At 36.4% G+C, this 23,624-nt stretch overlaps 2 protein-coding genes and 1 pseudogene across 6 annotated transcripts; 1 reads left to right on the plus strand and 2 right to left on the minus strand.

Annotated features, from left to right (window-relative positions):
- Nucleotides 1-1,848: 1,848 nt before the first annotated feature.
- LOC121259157 (uncharacterized protein At1g32220, chloroplastic) lies at nucleotides 1,849-8,716 on the minus strand. The gene is made up of 10 exons (XM_041160653.1): nucleotides 8,466-8,716; nucleotides 7,645-7,783; nucleotides 7,453-7,541; nucleotides 6,461-6,516; nucleotides 6,320-6,375; nucleotides 5,658-5,751; nucleotides 4,477-4,556; nucleotides 3,233-3,275; nucleotides 2,590-2,681; nucleotides 1,849-2,186 (listed from the first exon to the last, which is right to left on the minus strand). The coding sequence occupies exons 1-10, from the start codon at nucleotides 8,519-8,521 to the stop codon at nucleotides 2,007-2,009; spliced, it is 885 nt and encodes a 294-aa protein (XP_041016587.1). The 5' UTR covers nucleotides 8,522-8,716; the 3' UTR covers nucleotides 1,849-2,006.
- A 393-nt stretch (nucleotides 8,717-9,109) lies between these two features.
- Nucleotides 9,110-14,350, plus strand: LOC121259156 (annotated as a pseudogene).
- Nucleotides 14,351-16,720: 2,370 nt separating this feature from the next.
- Nucleotides 16,721-23,533, minus strand: LOC121259676 (D-3-phosphoglycerate dehydrogenase-like). 5 transcript variants are annotated; one of them, XM_041161360.1, is made up of 10 exons: nucleotides 23,408-23,533; nucleotides 22,380-22,512; nucleotides 20,475-20,619; nucleotides 20,262-20,389; nucleotides 19,704-19,775; nucleotides 18,181-18,307; nucleotides 17,976-18,091; nucleotides 17,611-17,652; nucleotides 17,138-17,350; nucleotides 16,721-16,937 (listed from the first exon to the last, which is right to left on the minus strand). In XM_041161360.1, the coding sequence occupies exons 1-10, from the start codon at nucleotides 23,473-23,475 to the stop codon at nucleotides 16,869-16,871; spliced, it is 1,113 nt and encodes a 370-aa protein (XP_041017294.1). In that variant the 5' UTR covers nucleotides 23,476-23,533; the 3' UTR covers nucleotides 16,721-16,868. The 5 variants fall into 5 exon arrangements, with proteins under 5 accessions (XP_041017294.1, XP_041017293.1, XP_041017296.1 ...); XM_041161359.1 differs by having other exon boundaries at nucleotides 17,976-18,100; XM_041161362.1 differs by lacking the exon at nucleotides 23,408-23,533 and adding an exon at nucleotides 22,886-23,220 and having other exon boundaries at nucleotides 17,976-18,100.
- Nucleotides 23,534-23,624: the final 91 nt, after the last annotated feature.

Consider the following 23,624-nt stretch of genomic DNA (forward strand, 5'->3'; position numbering starts at 1 on the left):
CAAGCCTAGTAAAAGAGGAGATCGATCAGAATAACATCATGATATCGTATCTAATCATCATAAATATATATTATTGTCGCAGCGATCGATCGATGTTAAATATATTGATATAAAATTAAGACTAATGCTCATAGTGGATAGGACACTTACATGGGGCTATAACTCATTTGTTCATTTTTCTTAATTTAAAGGTTGGCGTCCGAACCAATCTAGTTAACAAAAAGAAACTCAGACATCTAGTAACCATATATATATATATATATATATTGTCACCGAGAAAGAAGAAACGCCACAGAGACAGAGAGAGGCATTTGTTTTGTTCCCACTTCAATTCCCACAATTTGGTGGATCCGTGACGCGGACTTCCATTTATTTTTATGCTTCCAAGCCTCAATGGCTAAACCACCGCCCCCCGGGGGGGGGGGGGGGGGTAATTAACTACGTCCCACGGTGTTTCCAAAGTGACAAAAAATCTTTTATTTTTCTATCTTTTCCCGTGTATGAGAAATGATTATTGTAATTATGAATGCGTAAATATTTTGAAAAAATAAATAAATATAAGATACACGAAAATAAAATTAATTTTTTAATAATAAATTTCACTTTTTTTTAAAATGACTGTACAATACTTATGCACTTTACGACTGTACGTAAAAAGTTTATAACAACTATGAATTCTCTGCATCGAGTCCATATATATATATATATATATATATATATATATATATATCAGAAATGCTTTGGGTCTTGAATTCAGAACTTAAATAGTGTCTTGAATGAGTATTTATTTTTATTTTTTAACTTAATGATTAAGAAAATATTTTTTAATGATGTGAAATTGTTTTTTTAAATGTTTATGATAATTATAAAAATACATGAAAAAAAAGAAATGGAAAATAAAAAATTAAAATGCACTATTCGATGACTCTGTTCGAGATAATTACGGTGACTATAGCAGTGCTATATATATATATATATACTATACACGTACGTACATACGTACGTACTGAGTATAATAATGATGAGCAAAATTTTTCAACGTTTTATTTGTTAAGACTACCACTTGGATTCTCGATCAATCGGGGAACCAAAAAAAATACGAAGAAGAAGGTTATGATGATGATGTACGTATGATGAGTGAGTACGTAGGATCTAGCTAGAGAGAGAGAGAGAGAGGCTGGCCGCTTGGCATGCATAGCTTTGCAAGTTTGCATGCTCGATTAGATATTTTTCTGCTATTTGAAACCAGCTGGCCGGCCTGCCGGGGAGATCCTTCTAGTTATTGTCTACTTTTACTTAAAAAGACAATTCAAACTGTAGTCCGAGTTAATTCCTAATTCCTAGCTTCCTTCCTACTAATTATAAAGTGATTCTAATGTCTCCTAAGTAAGAGCCTAATATTTCAGGTCTCCAGCCCCTACCGTCTGTCTGAGTACTCCACGGCTCTAAATGGTGATAAAATGGTCAACCACTTTTTCTGCCTTGCCAAAATATCATTTAAATTAAAATACAGCCTATGCAATACGGATCAGCTGACAATCATGCGATGATACTTGATAGCAACGTATATAGCTCACGTACAGAGATAAAGTGTACCATTTTTTATTTATTTATTTATTTATTTGTTGAGAACACGATCGAGATCATTAAAAGCCTCTTCCATACATACAGTTTCCAATAGCAAAGGCAATTCTCATCAATTCAGTCACCAAAAATTGACAACAGAATTAAAAAAAAAAAAAAAAAAAAAAAAGAGTCAACAACAAGTAGGTGGCTATGTGCATATATATATATATATATATATATATATATATATATATACTTGGGCGCATGTTATTGGATCAAACGTGAAATGGTAATTTATGATATTTTATTATTCAATTCACGAATAACAACAGCAGACGCCAAGTTTTTTCATTCAGTGAGATTTTTTGAACGTCAAAATTAAAGACAACAGCAAACCGCGGAAAAAGAACAAGGGAGCTGGGACTCGATCAACAACATTTCTATTTTGACTTCTGTTGACTATAACGTTGTATACTCTCTATGTCTATGATGCCAGGAGGAAAAACTGGATCCGTTGCTGCTCTAACAGCAACCTTCGTCACCGCATTAACACTGACAGGAGAAGCGAACAGAGGCCCCACAAGTGGCAGCTTGTTCAGCGGTTTTGCATGTTGGAGAACCTGCAACATTTGAGGTGATCAGGTGTGCAAATTTAGTTTAGATACAAGCTGGTTTCTTGACCACCAAGTTTAAAGACAACTTCCTCTCTGCTTTTGCTTCCCACATGATTAATCACATTCTCCATAACCTAATTTATCACACTTACTTACAGGTGCCTAGTAGAACACGAAAGAACATGATGGAAACATATAACTTGCAAACGAGTATGATATATTAGTGATCTCAATGCAAGCATGCTATGATCAGTTCTAAGATTGAAAGACAGGTGGAAAACAAAGCAGAGGCGGCCATTGGCGAAGTCTAGCTAAATTAGCTCACATATATTACCATCTTCAATGGTTCCAGGAGAGAGGGGGAACATATAAAAAGATAAAGATTATATAAGGGAAGCACAGAGTTTACCATCTCTAAAGGAGAACCGATTACTCCTAAAGGAATCTTCATGCTCCCAACACTGCGAGTCCCATAAATAAACCCAGGCCTCATAATCACTCCTGAAAAAGGGCATGAAACATGTTTTGTCACCTAATCGAAGTTCCTGTTATAATATATATATATATATATATATATATATACACTTTATATATAACTACTGCTTTAAGACTCCACTACTCGGCACAAGAAGATGATACTTTAAGGCCTCATTTGTTTTCACAACTCCTCACGACTTATTTCATCTCATTTCATTTAATCATTACAACTTTCCCAAATTCCAACATAAAATAAAATAAACAATTCAACTTTTTCAAATCTTAAAACAAAAATAATATCAAAAAATATATTCTAAAAATATTTTATTCAACTTTTAACTCTAATCTCAACTCATCTCATATGCAAAAACAAACGAGGCCTAAATGTTTTAAGAAAGTACATATGTAGGACTGGATTATTGCACTATATGGGTAAATGAATGAGTTCCAGAATTCATATTGCTCATTTAGTATTCGAGTTTAAAAGTTCAAGCAGGTCTACTCAGCTCTCAGTTCTAATTCTAAGGACTTCAAATGAAAAACGAAAATCACAGTGAAAGAATGAGAAATCTCACCACCATAAGGGAATTTGGTTAGTAACTCTGTCTCAGCAGCTCTCTACATAATAAAAGATGAAACAAATGATTTTGTGTGAGAAACGGAATCAAGCATCACATGCTCACAGACAATGTTTTTGTGTCTAGCTGACGTCAGTATTAACTATTATCTTTGATATTTTACGATTGTAACTAAGCAAAGATTGAAAATAGTGAAGAAACCATCCATAAAAGGAGGATATAATCAAGGCAAAATAGTAAATTTGCTTCTTACTACACAATTCTACTGTAGATTGCGTTAATGCTTCCAAGCCTTGCATAAATAGAAATGCGTATTAATGGGAAGCTCTTGCTCATTTATTGTGATATTAGTCTTAATCCTAATTTTGTATATTAACTTATTCTCCTACCATTTGCGTTGTAGACGTGAAAAAGCTATATTGTCCTATTTTGCAAATTTAATTTTTCTTATAAACTATATTTCTATTATTATAGAACCCAACTGGAAGATTCTAACTAATAGAAAGCTAGGTAAAATACCTAGGCTTCATTAGACCTTAACCACAATGTTTGGAAGAATAGAGAATAACACCCACAATCTCCCAAGAGTCAGCTTGCCATGAAACCCATTAAAAAAAAAAAAATCACAAAGAAAGAAAAGTGTGACAATGATGCTACTTGAAAAAGAACTAATAATTCAACCTCTTCAACTCGGTAAGGAAAAAAAAACCAGCCCATCTTAAACACACTACGTAAACATTATGAAAGAGAAAATTGGGAAGGGGGGGGGGGGGGTGGTCACTTACGAAGCTCTCTCTATAATAATGCTACTTTTACAATCAATTAAAGTATTTGAATCTATAGTGGTGCACTTAACAAAATCAATTAAAGAACTTGATTCAATGTAAGAGTCCTAAATTACACACAGTTTCATCTGAGAATAGCATCTAAATTTGGAACATTAACTTAGACCATCTGGTTTCTACTTGCTAAAGCCACTTCATTAGAAAGGACTATAGAGTAAAATTTGAATAATTTCTGAATACATATAAATCATTGAAACCCAAAATTAGTTAAAACAAAAAAAAAAAAAAAAATTATTAAATCATACATATTATGAAGCCTAAACCAGACACATAATTGGTGACCCAGGTTTTAGTTCAATATGGCATTTCAGATGAACTTTGAATAGATAAATATCTTAGAAGAAAATGATTCAATGCTCAGAATCCAAGGTTAATTTCCAGATCTGACAGCAATACCTTTCCCTCATAATATCCTCGCAGTAAGTAATTTGCCAAGCCAAAATCAGCAGCAGAGATATACACAAATCTTTTCACACCTGCAGGATCAAGAGCCTATCATCCAACCACAAAAGTAACAAAGCATAGGATGGCAGATGAGCTGCAACTGAGCTTTGTATATTCAAGATTGGCAGTGACCCAAAAAAAAAAAAAAAAAACTCAAGCTTGGCTCAAGCTCAATTTGAGCACAGTTATTGAATCAAACTCAGCTCTTTAATTATTAAGTGATGTTTTGTCTTGTCTCATTTAAATACATGAGCCAATCCAAAGTGCAGCTAATGAGGAGCTTTCAATTGAAAAAAGGATAGATAACAAAAAAAATGTCAACCGTAGAAGATATTAATAAGAAATTCACCAATAAAATAAATTTAAAACAAACATAAATGAATTGCATATCATAGATGCTCTTATCATTTGTTCCACAATAGGATTACTTGCAAGTTTCTTGATCCGAACTAACCCATTTTAGGTTGGATTTTATGAAAGGTCATAAATGAGGTTCACACTTGGCTCTTTCGTTAAATGAACAAACCTTTATTTGAATGGAGCATGGGCTATTCATGCTTCTGCAACTCCATCAAGTGTACCAGAAACTGAAGTGGCTAGAAATCATGACTTTAAAACCTCTATCATACTAATAGCCAACTAACTAGTTAAGGTCCAGAGAGTTGTAAAAGATGACAAAAGGTCATACATATCAAAGCTCCAGTAATGCTACTAATGAAAGGTAGATTTAGTTGTAAAATGGGACATGTTTATCATTTCAACTAATAAAGATAAAAATAAAAATAAAAAAGTAAGAGGGAGAAGGCCTTCAAGAAATACTCATTGGGTATGGAACCTTCTCCTATGGTAGAAAGCAGAAGAATATAGAAGCCTATTGCAGCTGCAGCCCAAGGAATGTAAAAGTGAACATAAACCACAGCCACATGAAATTTCTATCAATATGAACATTTTAGAGAGAGAGAGAGAGAGAGGGAGGAAGAGAGAGAGGGGGAGAGAGAGAGAGAGAGAGAGAGAGAGTTGCTTAAGTGGAGATATTGGATTGTGTGGTCCAACAGGTTCTAGAACATAAGGGTCCAGTAGTACCACCCAGACAACCAAATAGTTAAAGAAGTATAATATTTGTATATCAATACCTTTTTCTGCAGCAGCTCTTATTGCATTGATGTTTGCCGTCCCATTAATTTTATACATATAGGAGTTGGAGCCAAAACCACCAACACAGGAAATCTAAGATATAAGCTTCAATTAGCAAGAAGATAGACATCTCACCAAGAAAGAAATGAACAGAAAAATCTAGCAGTAAAGGATAACATAGAAAGCAAGAAGACAAACATCTCACACTTATGCACAACTTATCCAATGGATATTGCCCCTACAATATAAAAAATGCCATCGCTTTTCGTTTTATCTTCTTTGGCATTGGCAATCATTGACTCCAATACCCACAATCATGTTACAATTAATCCTATGAAAATCTCCTCAACAAGGCAAATAGAAAAGACAGAAATCTCATCCAACTTGCGCACTTGTCCAATATAGAAAATGCCTTTGCTTTTCATTTTATCTTCTTCTGCATGGGCAATCATTGATCTGAATACCCACAACCAAGCTACAATTAGTCCAATCAAAATGCTCCTTCTTAACATAACAAAGCTCCTTTGGTTCCTTTGTTAACTTACAAGAAAATGTCCTTCAATTTGACAACAAACAATTTAAGGGAATCCTCCATCCACAATATTAACTTTGTTTATATCTCGTTTTTACTTATCAAGAAAAGAAAAAAGAAACTACTTACCACAGAGGTCACCCCACTCAGGGCTTCTTGCCATGAATCAGGTAAAAGGAGGTTTCCTGGCAATTGGAGGAAAAAATTTAGAGTAATTGAAATATACCAAGTATAACCTCATCAAGAAATATAACATACGAGAAAGCATACCTTGATGCCAGGTCACTTTGTTAGCCCAAGAATCAGCTATAGATGAACGACCAGACCTGAAAGGAAGAAGAAAACATGAAAAAATATGGTGTACCTTATTCTTCCGTATTTCCTTATTAAACCGACCCATAACTTATTATTTGAGAAAAAAAAAGGCTGGCCAAAGAACAGAAATGTCAATAGTCATACAAGTGAAAAAAAAAACCCTTATATTTTTATCAACCACCATGAGAACCAGAAGTTCCTACTAAGACGCTTCTATGGCATTATTAAAGTTTCATTTGCATTGTGGGAATAAATTTCCCACTGTATTTCCTTTAAATCACGTGTGCTGGAATAAAAATCACTTAAAGGCCCATCTTGACTTAGGTTCTGTATTGGTATACAGGTATAGTTTTAAATATCACAAAAAGTTGGTGTTGGAGCTCAAGTCAGCTTTCTTAATAATCTTTATCATTGCATAGTGGTCCAAACTAGTGTAGACTTCTCTATTTCTACTTTTCAATAATTTTTAGTGCTTTTTCTTTTTGCTTCTATACTTCCTGTGTACTGGGCAACACCTTTTTCTTTCATATTAATAAAATTTACCATATTTATCAGAAAAAATGTTATCAGAGGAATGCAGCATTTGGTAGCACAATCAAGTAGCGATATCCAGTAGAACCACGGGGACAGAAATGAAGACGCATGAAAATATATTATTTCTGGTATTTGCAGCAAAGATACATCACTATTTTTATTTCCAAATATCTATTATGCATAACTTTCTTACTGTCATTGCCTCCTTTGGACTTCTAATGGTCTATATAGGCTATATGATAAAACTAGATTATCCTACATTTATATGCATATAAATATAAAGTTAATCAACTGGGAGCAACACAACAATTGCATCTAAATTCTCTTGAATGCACAAAAAGTTGCATCCACTAGATAAGAACCATCAGTGATGGAAACATACAAAAGATTTATGAGTATTAAGAGGTTTATACCTGCTGAGACTAGAAACTGACAAACCACGATCTAAAGCTTCTTTACAAACATGTGAGCCAACAAATCCATTTCCACCCAACACAAGTAACTGAATCAAAATGCATATAAGTCAAAGGAAAGAGTACACTTATACGCACAAGACTACTGGATTGCAAAATCCATTGTAAACTGTAGCCCTAACAGTGTACTACCTTCTCTGTCGGAGGTGGCGGAACATTTACTGTCTCTGCTTCCTCAACTTTGAATGGTTCGTCAGCCTTTGTAGAATCTGTTGAGATATATCTCCCATTTCGGGATACGGCCATTGTACTATATTGGTGGGAATGAGAACTGAGAAGTATAAAAAGATTAACTTAATTGGAGCCAAGGGTAGATCATAAAAGTTAACCTGCTATCTCAACTGAGCATAAGACCCACAACTAGGATCATTTAGTGAATGATCTGACTCGTCTAGAACAAAAAGGAAAAAAAAAAAATCCGGAGGGGGAGCTAATAGCCCAGCAAAACTATGTCAACTGTATTATATTTTTGTAAATTTGGGTTGCGAATCACATCTCGCAGTGCAAGTGCTAATCTTGTTACACTTCATAAATAGCTTTATTTCATTTGTAGAATGATAAGCTTAACAGATAAAAAATAAAAATAAAAAGATGCAATGCTAAACACGAGCAACAAATTCCTAAAAAATCGACTCATCCAAGAATATGGGATCGTGCTGATCAAAGGGATGCTCAAAAACTGTTTATTTGTTAAAGAAACATAGAGAATTACAGAAGTAAGAATTAAAACAATGCCGTATGTGATGCGAAAAATTAGAGAATTTATTGCCAGAGAAAATTGATTAGAGTTTGAAACCTAAGGAGCATTTAGGTCGAACTGTTTGGTAACAGGTACGAAACACAAAATCCAGAACGGAAAGGAAAAAGTAATCAAAGTGAAGTCTAAATAAAATGAAAAATTGGCGAATCAATTTTCGCAAACACACACGCACACAAAAAGAGAGAGAACTTACTTGAGCCTGGGAACCGATGATTTTGAAAGGATCAAGCGGGAGATTACTGTCCTCATTTAATAATTTCAGTATCAATGCAAATCTTTTAACTTTCTTTCGGGGTTTTCCTTTTCTTCTGTCGCAGCTATGAAAATTCTATAATTTTGCGAAAGCAAGAGTCTGAGGTGCGAGAAATAGATTGCCTGGGGAACAAGGAGTCGGAGAGACACATGGCGAGTGCTACTGCTTCCAGAGTAAGGGTGCAAATGTGGCTCAACGACAGCCTAGAGAAACTGCGAACCGTGCAATTGTACGTGCGGGCCATGGGCCGAATGTTATTTGAAGACGTAAATGCCAGCCCAATCACAACGTAAATGAGGTTAGAAAATGAGCAATGACCAAGAGGACAAATTAGACCAAGACGTGGCATCCCTTCGTATTGGTGGAAGAATCAGTCTTCTTCACTTTTTATTTTTTTTAGTGATTTTAGGTTATTTATATGTATAATTTTTTTTAAGGTTCTAATTTTAATTTGTATTTTGAATTTTCGCATATATATATATATATATATGTTATTCTCATTTTCTAATTGACATGTTTTTCTAATTTTGGGATATATGTTTTTCTCATTTTCAAAGCAATGAATGATGCTTCGCGGTTGGAACTTGGAGGACAATAGCATTCTGGAAGTGTCCACATGCTGGGAGGAAAGAACTAGAATTTAGTAGTAGAAAGAGAGTTACCCATGAAAAAGCAACACGTCTCTACTACTCTCGGCTGGAGTGACGGACTCTCTCTCTCTCTCTCTCTCTCTCTCTCAATGGAGAAGACCGGCCGATCTGTCTCTCACTCCCTTCTTCACTTCACTGCACACCCTTCTTCCTTGAAGAACCTGAGATCAACACCAAACTTCACGTTGAATCTCTTAATTATTTACACTCCTTGAACTCGTCATTTCGCGGGAATTAAGTATGACTATGACAACTTCATCAACACACCTTTCTTTTCTTGGCAATTCCATTCATCCTCCTTCACTTTCCCATAAACCAAACGGAAAGATATCTGTGTTGTTCTTCGGGGAGAGGGTGAGAACAAAATGTACGACAACCGTTCCGAAGCTGAAGTCCTCAGGCCGTGGTGGCTTGGCGGTGGTGTGCGAGAAGGTGGTGGGGATAGACCTGGGAACTACGAACTCAGCGGTGGCGGCGATGGAGGGCGGAAAGCCGACGATCGTTACCAACGCGGAGGGGCAGAGAACGACGCCGTCCGTGGTGGCCTACACGAAGAAGGGGACAGGCTAGTAGGGCAGATCGCTAAGAGGCAGGCGGTGGTGAATCCGGAGAACACTTTCTACTCCGTGAAGCGGTTCATCGGGAGAAAGATTTGGGAGGTGGACGAGGAGGCCAAACAGGTCTCCTACAAGGTAGTTGGCGACGACAATGGAAACGTCAAGCTCGTATGCCCAGCTATCGGCAATCAATTCGCCCCCGAGGAAATCTCTGCCCAGGTAAGTTCATTTTTAATTCCTCCTTTGTTATATAAGCGATCTATGGAGTATCCACGTGAGTTCTCGGTCGTGTATTCAGGTTTTGAGAAAGCTGGTGGACGATGCCTCCAAGTTTCTGAACGATGATGTGAGCAAAGCGGTGATTACGGTGCCGGCGTATTTCAATGATTCTCAGAGGACGGCAGCAAAAGATGCTGGTCGCATTGCTGGGTTGGAGGTTCTACGAATTATTAACGAACCCACTGCTGCTTCGCTTGCTTATGGATTTGACAAGAAAAAAAACGAGACCATTCTCGTCTTTGACCTTGGAGGTGGCACCTTTGATGTTTCAAGTATGTAGTCGTCACTGCAACCTACTTGTAGCCAGTTGTCACATACTCTATTTTACACGTGGTCACACACGGTGTTTGTTCTTCAAGAAATGATTTATACAAGTTCGAGATACAAGTTTGGCGTAGTCCTTATTCATGAATTTAAGGTACTAAAACAGAGCAAAACGTTACAATTGTTCAAGTGAAAGATTTAAAAAAAAGGTTGTGGAGACCAAGACATCCCTGCCTGATTTGTGTTCAGATTTGCATAAACATATATATGCTTTTCCTGTGCAGTTCTTGAGGTTGGTGATGGAGTATTTGAGGTACTTTCTACCTCTGGTGACACGCATCTGGGAGGTGATGATTTTGATAAGGTTGAAACAAGACCATGAGTAGCTCTTAGCTCATAATCTTTGTTTTCTGGGTTATAGTTACTCTATTACTTTGTATCATTTGTATTTTTATTTTTCTAAAAAAAATTGAAACAGAGAATAGTTGACTGGCTTGCCGGAAATTTTAAGAGAGATGAAGGCATAGATCTTCGGAAAGACAAGCAAGCTCTACAACGCCTGACAGAGGCTGCTGAGAAAGCAAAGATAGAGCTGTCTTCTTTGACTCAGACCAATATTAAGTATATGGATATTTCTCTCTCTTTTTCTTTTATATGTGTGTAGATATGGCTATTTCTGGGCCTTCTTTCTATAAGTGAATCTGTATCTTAGGCATGATCCCTAAGAAAGCCTTTGTTTTTCCAGTTTACCTTTCATTACTGCCACTGCTGATGGCCCTAAACACATTGAAGCCACCCTGACTAGGGCTCAATTCGAAGAATTGTGTTCAGATTTGCTAGACAGGTATTGCCTTCTGTCAACTACCACTCTATGCTTTCCCTGTGTATGTGTGTGTGTGTGTTTGGGAATACAGTAATTCTCGTATCGAAATACCAGTTTGCTTGATTTCCATTAATTGAATTTTCCATTTTATGATTATGAATTTCTGCAATCCGGGTGTCTACTTGCCTGCTTAAGTTCAAGTGGCTTACAACCGCAATCTACTTTTCCATAGGCTACGAGGACCAGTGGAATCTGCCTTGAGAGATGCAAAGATTTCATTCAAAGATATAGATGAAGTAATCCTTGTCGGTGGTTCAACTCGTATCCCAGCTGTTCAGGAGCTTGTGAGGAAGATAACTGGAAAAGAACCCAATGCGACAGTAAATCCTGATGAAGTTGTAGCCCTAGGTGCCGCAGTTCAGGTTTGTTCTTTTCTCATGCTTCCGATGTTTCTTTTTCTTTCTCATTTATTAGAAAGAAAAATGCTGGAGGCAGTTGGCTGGTTCAAGTGCCGGGTAAACAGCGTTGACGTGGACAAAACAAAACGACACCGTTTTTGTTTTTTTTCGTTCACCCCATTTCCCCAGCTCTCCCTCATTCTCTCTGTATTTCGACCCCTCTCTATTTTTCGAAGACCCCAAGACCTCTCTGTGTTTCTTCGACCCCTCTCCCCTTTCTCTACCCATCTACCTCGTCCATCCTCACTATGTTTTGAAGACTCTCAAGAAATTTCTCTCCAGCTACCCCGTCCGTTCTTACATTTCTAAAATGCAATTTCTCTCACTAGAAGCCCTTCCGTTTCTTTGAATCAACTTCTAAATGCAGAAAACACCATGAATCCTGCTCCAAAGTCTCCATTTTTTCACTGCTAGGTATAAAAGGTTTCTTCCTACGATCATCTTGGAATATTCAAACTAACAAATTCATTAACCTTAAGATAACCAATCTCTTTTCGATTTCAACCAATTCTTCTGTTTCATTCATAGAAATCTCAACAATGGAAAAATTCCAAGATTTATTCATATCAAGCAAAGAGGAAAATCCATAATTCTCAAGCTCAAATCAAACATCTAAGAATAACAAAACCCATGATTCTTACCTCAAATAGCAAGCTTTCTAGACTAAAAATAATCTCACAAGTTCCAAAATCTCTTTGCAATCAAACCCAGATTCACGCTCTTAAAAAAAAAAAGCCTAACATAAAAAATTTGTGACCAGTTGAGAGCAATTTCAAGACGAAAGAAACTGGAAAGGTAGATGGGAACAAGGTGGAGAGGAGATGGGCACCCAACGCAGTTGGATCGAGGTAGAAACCCAGAGAGATGGGTTTCAATCGACAAAGAAAGCTTGGCAAATGGGTTCAATCGACTTTGGTCTCGCACATAGAGCAGAAGCGAGAAACGCAAAATGAAATGGTTTAATCTGCATTCAAGTCCGTTTTCTCTCTTTTTCCATTTTTTTTTAATATCAACTAATGTGACGCCACATCAGCCGACTGCACGGCGTCGCATGTGGAGACACTGTATTGAAGAACTGTATTAGAAAACAACATACAATGCTGAATAGAACCTTTTAGGTACTGTTTGGATAGTGGGTTGAGATGAAATGAGTCGAGATGAACGTTAAAAGTTGAATAAAATATTGTTAGAATATTATTTTTTAATATTATTATTGTTTTGATATGGCCTTTATTTACAGGCTGGTGTTTTAGCTGGAGAAGTCAGTGACATTGTGCTCTTGGATGTCACACCTTTGTCTCTTGGCCTCGAAACTTTGGGTGGTGTAATGACAAAGATAATCCCACGGAACACAACTTTACCAACTTCCAAATCAGAGGTGTTCTCCACAGCAGCAGATGGACAGACCAGTGTAGAGATTAATGTCTGTCAGGGTGAGAGAGAGCTTGTGAGGGGCAACAAATCCCTCGGAAGTTTTCGCTTGGATGGCATCCCACCTGCCCCGCGTGGAGTTCCTCAAATTGAGGTGAAATTCGATATTGATGCAAATGGTATCCTTTCTGTCACCGCTATTGATAAGGGAACTGGAAAGAAGCAAGACATTACCATAACCGGTGCTAGTACCTTGCCCAGCGATGAGGTATGCATTCAAAAGAACTGTTTGAAAAAATTTTGGTACTAGACTTTTTCAAAAACTGGAGATAGCAAATTTTAGTGCTTAACCTAAGGCGTGAATAATGAATTAGATTTGAAGTGATTGAAGCTATTGGCTAGAGATGTTACTAGAATGAATTTGAACTCAAGATTTTTGTTTATTGACTGGGTTTGAATGAACCGGAAACCCAATTTATCTTTTATTTATTGTTGTTATTAACCTATTTGAGAAATGACATCTATAACAAGTGTAAATGCAGACTGCTGATATATTTTGTAGTTCTAGAAGGTTTAATAATACTTTAATATACAGCCATTGACCATTGTTGGCAGAATATGATTTTTTTCAGTTCTTAATCTTCATTTTATTCCTTATACGACAATCTTATAGCTGTAGCACCTGTAAAACATAACCTCTTGTACCAAGGAACAAGGAAATGTTCAAAATTTATATTCTACTTATGAAGCTATAACTAGTAGTAGGACCTATTAAAAAAACAAAAAGTAACCTGACCGTGTTAGACCTCATTTTTGGATGTACGAATGATAAATGATGCAGGTGGATAGAATGGTTAAAGAAGCTGAGAAGTTTGCAAAGGAAGATAAGGAGAAGAGGGATGCCATAGACACAAAGAACCAAGCAGATTCTGTTGTGTACCAAACTGAGAAGCAGCTTAAAGAGCTGGGAGACAAAGTCCCTGCCGCAGTCAAGGGAAGGTGGAAGCTAAACTGAAAGAGGTCAAGGATGCCATCTCTGGTGGATTAACCCAAACCATTAAAAATGCAATGGCTGCACTGAATCAAGAAGTTATGCAGCTGGGGCAGTTCCTCTATAACCAGCCTGGCCAACCAGGAGCCGGGCATGCATCTGGAACTCAGCGTGGGTCATCTGGCTCCACTGGGAAAGCTGCTGATGGGGAAGTAATCGACGCGGATTTCACTGATACCAAGTAATTCAAATAATTTTGATGGCGTTGGGTGACAATGAGAACTTGTATATTTTGTGTTGTTCTGTACAGGCTATGTGCATGGGATGTGAATGTGATTTTGCTAGGTGTGATGTACATCATGACTTCGGGCAATCCTGTTCGTACGATCTAAGGACCGACGTGATTTTAGAGAAGGGATAAAATTATTGTTAGAAGATGGCATAAATTCTTGGAATCGTTAGCGTAAAACTCTTGGTACTGAAATCATATAAATTAATCGATCTTATTCTCTAATATTTAATAAGTACTTCAAAGAATATACCGAGATAATGACGAAATTTAGTAATGAATATAAAAGACTTTACTTCTTGAACATATAGTTTATACCTCCGACTTCTAACCAGGAAAATCAAAGGGTAAGGCCACAAAAACGGTTGCTCACCTAACTATGACCTTTGAAACTTCACCATCGAAGAAACCTAGAACTTCCATATAATAACATTGGAAATGGGGAGTGTTCTTGGTCTCAGACAAAGCTCAAATGGAAAAAGTCAACAAATTCGAAATCTCCATGTACGTATATATATAATATATAGCCACAATTCCAATAAAAGTAAGGACCTTTAAGACGTGCTAAAGTTTAAGAACAACTTGGATAAAAATTTTGAAGCAAAGCAGAATGTTATGGATCATTGCCTTTTCATATTTGTGAGGAGTGAATATTTTAGCTCTTTACTCATATATGTGAGTTGCTAACTCTTTGAACGAGTCTTCTATTTTCTTTTTATTTTATATATATATATATATAGATATAAAAGTAAAGAAAAAGCAGTCTTTGAACGTTTTTTGGCTTAAGAACTAAACATGATTGATTTAATTATATATAAAATCTGCAACAATTACGAAGAGGGAAGTAGACTAAAACCCAAAGAGGCGCCTACAGGCTTTAAGGATCTTGCCTGATCTCTTGTTCTTTGATCTTCTTGCATGCGTTGCGCTCGAATAGTCATCAACGAGTGGATCACATTGGTGGTGCATCCTATGATAACCCTCTGAAACCGAAGGCGACCTACTCATTGATAATGCCCTCCTCACTACCCTCTCCAACGACGAATTCTTTTGTAATTTCTCAGCCCTTAACGCCTTGGAAGTAGCAGATGAAACAGAACAGGTTCTGCTCAAAATCACCCCAAATATCTCTCCCGAACCATCTTCATGCACTTCTTGCTCAGGAAACGAGACATGGGTCAGGGTTTTTCTGATGTTTTGGTTTTGTGCCATCTCTTGGTTTTTAGAGTTGTTTGAAATGAGTTTGGGTGTTTGAAGAGGAGAGTCGAGGTCCGAGAAATCTACGGACCTCGACTTTGGGATGCTAATCTTTGAGTAACCATTCATCTTTTACTCTGCTCTTGGAATTGTACTGTGTACTACGAAACTGTAGGGGGACAGGATGTAGAGGCAGTGAGGCACAAACCTACAGAGAGATGGAGACAGGAGAGGGAGTGTGATATGTCGACGGTGCGGCTCTGATAGGAGGACAGAGAACTAGAGATGGTATAAAGAGATGAGGTCATATAGTATCTGCAAAGATAAGATAATGCATGTAGATTTGCAGGTCTTGGCTTAAAAGGGACAGAAATAGCAAACAAATCAGGTATTAAGATTTTGCATTAAATATTCACACTAAATTTACATTTTTCTAATTTAAGAACACTGCACTCTACAGAGAGATGGGATGGGTTGTGGGGATGATTTTCACGTAATGTTGGATGATTTTCATAGAATCTCGAACGTAGAGCAGTGAATAGTGATTAAAATAAAAATAATTTTTCATATATATATTTTTAATTAAGTGGTTTTGATTTTATTACTTTGGTAGAAAATTTGGCGTGATGTATTAATTGAAGAAATTTGAAGTAGGAGAAATATTGACATGATCAAATATAAACTATATATTAAAAAAAAATAGTTAAGATTGCTTTAAGAACAGTATTAGAAAATCTGAAAAACAATACTGATATTTAAGAGACATATAACTAACTACATGATCTTTTAGCGACAATGGTGTCGGGTAAATTCCAAGTCGGGATGAAGTGATTAAGAAGACGATTTTTTCTCCTGCGTTGAATGCCTTTTGTTGAAACAAAGCTCCAGAGGTTCATCAGAGTCAGAATAAGTAGTTGGTGTTTGATTATGAAGTGTAGACAAAAATGGAACACAGCAGAGAGAGAGAGAGAGAGAGAGAGAGAGAGAGAGAAGATAATAATAATTATGAAAATAAAATACCTGCTTGATGCATCTTTATCTAATGGTTTTGGAAATTTCGTCAAAGTAACCTGTCAGTTGCTGGGTTCGTCACGTGAGAGAGAGAGAGAGAGAGAGAGCTATCACATGGTGGGGATGGTACAGCTTAGGTAAGGCTTTTTGCTCGACTATAATTTGGACATAACGACAAACTTGACGAAATTCAAGGAAGTTGATGAAGACGAGGAAAGGCGTTTTGCGTCGAAGAAGCACACAAGAATGGCAGCAATAATAATAGAGTTGTTCTTACAAGAAGCAAAACAAAAAAGGAGAAAATAGAAAAGTGACTTCATCACTTGATTTGGGAGGTTTATTAATCATTCCCACTACGCTATAACCCAAAATCCACCAGGCCTTACTCCTCATCTGACTCCTTTCAGACTAAGAGCTTATTGCTGCACAATCAAACAATTCTCTTTACTGTTATCAGTTGACAATTTCTATCCCCGTCAAAGGAATGCCTGCATGAAGTTGAAGAGCAACATCGCCTACAACCTGTTTTAAAATTAGCAAAGCATAAAGGTGGTCAGGTCCATGGTGAAATATGCATTACTAACAGAATGCACAAATCATCTATTTGTTGGACTGTTAAATAGAAACTAGGGAAAGGCATGAAAACTGCTGTCTACTTCTTCTTTTTGGGTAGGAAATCATTATCTAAGCAAGTGATCCAGTATATTTAGTAACGTGCATACCTTAGCCATGGATCTGTAAGAAACTTCTGTAACTCCACCAACATGAGGTGTGATTAGAACATTCTTGAATTTCAAAATTGGATCATTAGGATCAAATGGCTCGGTCCAAGCAACATCAATGCCCAAGCCTCCCAAGTGGCCAGACTTGAGGTGATCAAGAACAGCCTCATAGTCCAGAACACCTCCTCGAGCAATATTTACTAAAAGGGCACCCTGAATAACCAATAAAATGACAGGGACGAGCATAAGACTCCACTTATCAGAATTTGATGTGAATAAGATGAAGGCAACCCTCAGTCCAACTTCAGAAACTGCTGGTTGAGCTTTCTTGGTCAATATTTTCTCTACCTTGTATACACATTATGCTTTCTCAAAAATGCTGGTTGATTGAACATTGCAAAAATATGAAATTTATGTCATCACTAACTAAAATGAAGTTTCTCACATATACCACCAGTGCATAAAAAACAAACCTTTCTCATTGAAGATATGAATTTCTTGTCTACAGTGCCAGCCTGAAATTCAAAGTAGACAAAATATAAGAACATTTTAGAAAGCGAAATATTGGACACTTCCAAATAGAATTTGAATGAAACTTCGTTATCGAAGGACATTTCCCTCACGTGTCTGACAAGGATTAGAAAGTGAGATTAATAAGCATCTAGTGCCATTTCTGCATCACAAGTATGTTCTTTTCATGCAAAATAATACAACAACAATAATAATTGTCTTTCCAGCATTTCCAATCGATTTTGGTGCAGGAGTTTGTGTAACACAAAAGTTACCATTCACAGCAGGAGTAAATGGAAAAAACTACTAACAAAATGACCAATCTTACCGTTTCACTATTTAAATTTAAGCAACAAACGACAATATCTGCATTGCTTGCAAACTCGTGAATATCTTCATGAACACCTTTTTCATCAATCAAATCATTTGTGGTGCTATTTGGACCTGGAACATCTGTATGTTAAAATGAAATATAAAGAATAAAGCTTTATCTGGCAACAAATTTTACCCTTCTCGCTTATGCCCTTGCATACCATTAGACTGGCAAGAGTCTTGTGATTGTGCCACCCAGCTCCGTTTTGTAGCAATAATTTTCACACCAAAAGGTCGCAGACGCTTTGCCAAGTCAATGCCGATATTTCCAAATCCCATAATGAAGACCTGTATTGTCAGAGAAAACATTATCCCATAGCCCAATTCATAATGGCGAACATCACACCACCAACATGTGCACACCGAAAGGTATTTGTAGTCAACATTGAGTTACAACACTTGTATAGATCAATATGTCACCAAAAAAATTTACACTAACACTGGTGTAGGTCAAGACTTGATAGTACCACTGATGCTGATGTATAATGGGATTGATATTGGAACGTAGAATCCCCGATTACATATGTCATATTTTTTAGCAAATGTAACAAGTCACACCTGCATCCCTTCTGCACAGGTTGCAGGACAAATTACAGAGACTTGGTTTGATGCAGTAGCCAAAGCAAGATTAAGCTGCTGTTACTTAAAAGTCCATCTTCCTAGCAATTTCCATCAAACTGATTATTCCCAGTAAAACCTCAGTAAAAATCAAAATTGTTTCGCTAATCTTAGGTGGGGTAATGAACCTTGTTGCTCCCTTGCCCCTCAATATCATGATTTTAAAAATTAAGACAGTTAACGCCAATCTATTTGGTTAACAAGCATATCTGATCATCAACCTGTCAATAGACATCTATATGAACAAGTAATTATGCAATAGATGACCCCTGCAAACGTAACTTGAACCACATCATACCAGAAGCTGTAAGAGGTTTTGTTACCTCAAATTTTAAAAAATATCAAGCTTTGTTTCTTCATTTCGCCAAACATAAGTAAAATCACCAAAAGAGACATGGAATACAATTATCATTAAACCCAAAACAAAAACTTTGTGACCTCTAATTTATCAGTAGCTCATGGCCAAGAATTTTTTTAGGACCACCTTATTGAGTTTCCAAAAAAGAGAACCGTGTTTATCTAAAATGGCATCATAATGCACCAGAACTGGATCATATATTGGTCTTAAAGGCCTAAATCTTAGTCTCAACACACTTTGCAAATGAAAAATTAAATATCAAAGTGAACATGCAGGAAATCATGGTATCGAAAAAAATTATGATATGTAATCTTGATGTTAAAACAATATTTAAAAGGACGGCTGAATCCCTCCAGTATAGCTTAATTGCAAAATTTTAAAATATTCAAGAATCCTTGTTGCTGAACATTAACAGTATTTTTTTTTAATCACGAGTGAAATCCCTGTCAAAACACCCTAAAATGTTTTTTCATTTTCCTTTAGGCTACATCTCAACTTCCACTATCTTTTTTTTTTGGATATCACAATTTATTTCCAAAGAAAAGAATTCAGGGAAAAAAAAAAAGCTTTAAAATTAATGCATTTAACTGGGTGGTTGAAGATGATAGCCCAACTTTTATTTAACTGGGTGGTTGAAGATTATAGCCGCAAATTTTATTTATCTCTTTACTTATAAAAAAAAAAAAAAGAAAGATAGCCGCAACTCACGGTTTTTCCAAGTAGTGTTTCACCAACTGGTTCTCCGAGCCTTCTCTGCTTTACTGCAATTTGCATCTCATTCTGCAAAAATAGTGAAAATTACAGACAAAATCAACATACAAGAAATTCAGACCGTGGGAGCAAAGATAAACATTGGGTGTAAGGCTACTCCCATAATCATAAAGCACTAGGACCTCATAGAAAAGAAGCAAAGCCAGACTTAGGAGTGTATACACATGCATGTAAAAGGCCATCCCAACCAACATAAAAACAAAAACCCCAACACACATTTTTATCTTCAAATTTAATAGAAACGTAGTCTCTAATTTTACATGGAATAACTAACCACAATCATCAAATGCAATTAAATTGAGTTTCCAATTTCTCACTCCAAAAGTGGTTCCAGTCGTCACTCATGTATTGCGGAAAAAGTCTACGAAAAGTTTCAAGAAAACCTGTCTTTCTTCTCTTCTCCTCTCTCTACCCCTCCGGCTGTCATGATACAATATGTGGCTTGTACTGTGAAAAAGTTTTAATGATCTTTACATTAGTTTTGAACTAGCATACTTGCTTTCGAAGAAGGCCCAAAATCAGATATATAACCATCTCTGCACATGATGCTGCATTTCCAGTTACATGACTTGGGATCCTAGCAACTCTGACTCCATACTTCGTAGCAGCATCAATATCAACACCTTTATTAAGGTAATATAGGAAAATTACTCATAAGAACAAAAATAAATGCGTTAAATGATGGTAAATAACAGAAATTACAATTACCATCCAGGCCCACGCCATACTGCATTATAAGCTTCATTTCAGTTGCAAGAGAGATAACATTTGAGTCCAGTTTCATGCTTTTCACAATACACATGTGATACTTTGATATAGAATTAGGCACATCATCAATGGGAACCTCAACAACCTACAACATTTCAAATATAGCTGCTGAATAGCTGCTTAGCACCAATACTAGGGTCATTTTATAAAAATCAAAGTGAAAAATAAACTCAAGAAGTTCTTCAACATCACCTATGGGATGCCAGGAGATGATTAAAAATGAAAATGCTACTACAAAGTCCAGTCCATAATTGCATATATACTCTAATAACAATTTTATTCATTAGATTCCGTTGTCTAATTTCAAGAGAAAAGATGTGGAAAGAAACAAGTGAGAAGAACAGAGAAAATGAGAAACCAACAGTAAGGTCATCACCATGTGAGAAAGCAGACAAAATGAGAAAATGAGAGTACTTTTCTTATATGTTGCTATAAAAACCAACAGTAAGATCGTCATGTTACACATATGCCATACTAAAGGATAGAAGACCATCGCATAAAGATTGTGTACTCTCCAAGACTTAAGGAGTGACTAAAATAAATAAGCTTGCTCGAAATATACACCTGAAATATTTTTATGAGCAAATTACACCTGAAATATAGATACAGTAATTGTGGAATGTTCACTGTCAAGTATTGAAGATATGAGATTCTGTAACAAATTAGTCCATCTCCTTATTTAAAATTCTTTCATCATTATCTATCCACCATACCTGTTTGCAAAGCTTAAAAGTGGATGGGATACATTATTGAGCCAATTAGCCTTCCCTAGTCCATAAAATTACCACCCCATAGTCTCAAATATGCTAAATTAAACAAGCATGCATGATAGCTAAAAGGCTAAACCTAGGTTTTTGGCATAGTGCAAGCCTACCCAAGCTTGGTTTCTTAATTCTTTCACTCACCTTTTTTTTTTTTTTAAATAAAAAAAAAACTATTGTTTTATGAGTTACTTTGAGTATAAAAGCACATTACTTGACCCCTTTTTGTAAAAGTAGTCTTACTAATAAAAGCAGCACAAGTTTCTTTTAGACGTGATTATAATTTAGAAGAACCCCCTCTTCTTCAAAAATTTATCACCATCCATGGTTAGAGACCGCTCAGTAACAAAATGCCTAAGGTACTCTTTTGGGTTATTTGAAAATTATCCAAAGGGGTGGATTATGATGAGGTGATCTCCCCGGTTATCAGCACACTTCCCATCAGGATAGTGTTGGCATAAGTGCCCAGTTTAATCTAGAATTGGAGCAACTGGATGTAAAGACGGCTTTCCTTCACAGAGGAAGTAATATCACCAAACACGGAGGAAGGCAGTTGATAATAAAGACCGCGATGGAAATGGCCCCAACTTTTTTATTTTTTATTGTATTATTATTTATTATTTATTTTATTTTTTATAACCGTAGGTGTCCTGGCCAGCTTGTCTGCATCTTGACTAATCCCATAAGGCTCTGAAGTTAACGGTTAGGTAAACCTCCCAGTGGCTCTAAGGGATTCGAACTGGTGAACACTGAGGAGCAAACCAAAGACAGGATCAGCTGAGCTACCCCTCGGGGTTAAAATGGTCTCCAACTAACATGGGGACACTAATGTTACGAGATGGGGGGCACGGCTGTCAAACATCAGAGAAAAAAGCCGTTTCTATGATATGTGTCCATGCTTCAACACAAATGACTTTTGTTCTTGGTCAGAATCTCATTTCCTTGTAAGGTTACTAAAAGGACTTATCAAAAGAAAAATCAAAGCTTACAATACTCACAAATTCGATATATTCAAAACAAATGTATAAAGAAAAGCCAGGCAAACATAAAAGATGGAAGAAACGAATGCAGCAAGGAGAAGTACCTGGACGAAGGGGTACTTTCGCAAATATTCTCTCGTGTAATTATGAGAAGCCGGAAAATGTGGCCCACAAAAAAGAACACGGGTTATTCGTTCTTCGGTATTCCCATCCATACTGTCAACCTTGCCTGACAATCTGCACCAATGACATTGGAATTAGGAAAAGAAAGAAAAATGCTATTTAGAGTTGATAAAACAACGCAAAACTGTATATTGAAAGTCCTATGAAATACCATTGTGCAGTTTTAAAGATTTAACGGGTGACATGAGAGAGAAAAACAAAACATAACTCCACCAAGGAATGGAATGTGCACAACAAAATTAAATTAGAGTTGTTTGTAATTGGTTCCTCATCAAGTAGATGTCACCGTTCACTCATAACAAAACTATTGTTAAAAGTAATTACTGAGTAGTTAAATTCACCATTTTTACTTAAACCATTGGAGGAACGATGATTTAAGTTGATGTTAGAGATACATACTGAGTTCGAACTTGCGTCAATAATATACCAGCCGTTTAGGTTAGAAATAGCTCACTTAACTATATGATTAAATCACCATTTTCCCCCGGCTTAAGTTTTCGGGAGAAGATTTAACATCCACGAATAGTGAGAAAGTAAAATGTGATAAACGTAGCCAAGAAGTATCCATGTTAGGCTTTACATATGTCGCTCTCTATATAACAATTAACAAGAACACAGGCAAGAGTGTCGGTGTCTGACATATATAAAAGGATTCTGGCAAGCAAACACCAAAGACCTGGGACAAGATACTACAATACAGATAGCCATTAGCCACAGCTCCGTTTTTTTTTTTGAAGAGAAACAACAATAAAAAGAGGCATTCAATATTTATCCCCTAGAGAGACATATAGACAACAAAACTTGGGTATAAATATTCAATGGTATGAAAACGAATTAAAAAAAAAAAAAGAACAAGAACAAGAACAAGAAGAAAAGGAAGAAATGAAATTGGTACTTACAGAAGTGAAACAAGAAAGAAAGGAAGAGTGGAATGGAGAGTACTATTTACCCGTGAAGAAGGCGACAGTATTTAGTCAGAGACGAAGCAAGATTTCGAGTAAACTGCCCAACCAACATCGCGGAAAGGCGTGCTCGTCGTCTCGGTATTTATATTTAAAAAGGAATCAAGGCCAGCTTTTAACTTCGTGGGGTCATTTACAAGAGAAATGATATTTGCTAATTCAAAAAATTAACTTTTAAATAATAAAATCTCTTTATTCACTTAT

This window comes from Juglans microcarpa x Juglans regia, chromosome 4D (assembly GCF_004785595.1).
Source record: "Juglans microcarpa x Juglans regia isolate MS1-56 chromosome 4D, Jm3101_v1.0, whole genome shotgun sequence".
Taxonomy (NCBI): Eukaryota; Viridiplantae; Streptophyta; class Magnoliopsida; order Fagales; family Juglandaceae; genus Juglans; species Juglans microcarpa x Juglans regia.